Source organism: Lipotes vexillifer, unplaced genomic scaffold (genome assembly GCF_000442215.2).
Source record: "Lipotes vexillifer unplaced genomic scaffold, Lipotes_vexillifer_v1.1 scaffold1378, whole genome shotgun sequence".
NCBI classification, from domain to species: Eukaryota; Metazoa; Chordata; class Mammalia; order Artiodactyla; family Lipotidae; genus Lipotes; species Lipotes vexillifer.
The window spans coordinates 414,851-415,908 of NW_006775104.1; the positions used below are offsets into that span (position 1 = coordinate 414,851).

A 1,058-nucleotide genomic window follows, 5' to 3' on the forward strand; every position below is an offset into this window, starting at 1 on the left:
CCCGACCCCGCCACCCCACACTCAGCTTGCCCGGTCTCTGCCTAAAAAGAAGGCGCAGCACCGACAGCCACTCACCTCTGCACGGGAAGCAACAGCAGCACTTCGCCAAGAGCCACCCCAAAGAGGGACCTCGGGTGTACGCGCGGTCGCCGCCCTTCATGCTGCCGCGCGGCCCCAGCGCTCCCGCATGGCCCGGGGTGCCCGCCGCTGTGGGAGCGCAGCAGGCAGGCCACCGCGGCCCCGCGGCCCCGGAGCCAGCTCGCAACCTCGGCTGTCCCTTCCCGCCCTCCTCTCCTGCACCGCGGCAACGACTTCGACTTTCTGGGAGCCAGGGCCACCTTGGGGAGAAGGGGAGGGGCCGGCGGGGAGGGCGGTGCTGGGGGCGGAGTTCCAAAGTCCAGCCGTTTGCCCGAGTCCCGCCGGCAGCGTGGCCCAGAGCCTTCTGCAAGGCCGCTCTGGCCGCCGGCACGGGGCACGCGAGGGGAGGAGGAGCGTACACAAAACAGGCGCAAAACAGGTGCTTCTCCTTTAGTGCAGCTTCCTCTCCTCAAAGGCCGCCACAATCAGCTGTGGCTTAAAATCCGCAATCCGATGAGGCCAAAGAGATGGGAGAGAAGCAGATTTAGAAGGTTCGAGACTCAGCAGTGCTTTTTCTCTGACAGGTTCACCCCCTCCTTCTCCTCAGCCTCCGAACATGGAGAGCCCCCTCTGTGTTGAAAACACCTTCACCTACGCTTTTCGTTCCTTCTTTTTAATATTTAAAGCTAATAATAATTGTGCCTCCCCTTTTTATCGGCTCCGGGGTGGTAATGATGTTGTGGGAAAGCTCAGTATTGGAAAGAAACCATAAGACGGAAGTTCAAAGCTGTTTTGTCACCTAGTAGCTGTCTGACCTTAGGTGAGTCATTTCACTTTTTTGATCTTCAGTTTCCTCATTTAAAAAATAAAAGAAGGAAAAAGAATTCCCAGGGCTTCCCTGGTGGCGCAGTGGTTGAGAGTCCGCCTACCGATGCAGGGGACGTGGGTTCGTGCCCCGGTCCGGGAAGATCCCACATGCC

General features: G+C 59.3%; 1 protein-coding gene across 2 annotated transcripts in view; it reads right to left on the reverse strand.

Moving 5' to 3' along the window:
- Nucleotides 1–1,058, reverse strand: part of KALRN (kalirin RhoGEF kinase) — a 588,759-nt gene that overhangs the window by 116,285 nt on the left and 471,416 nt on the right. Inside the window, exon 1 of one of the 2 annotated variants that reach the window (XM_007449685.1) lies at nucleotides 76–160. The exons of the other annotated variant lie outside the window; for it this stretch is intronic. Within the exon in view, the coding sequence (XP_007449747.1) occupies nucleotides 76–160 (85 nt within the window). Of the gene's footprint in view, nucleotides 1–75; nucleotides 161–1,058 lie in introns of those variants that run through there. 2 annotated transcript variants of the gene reach the window in all.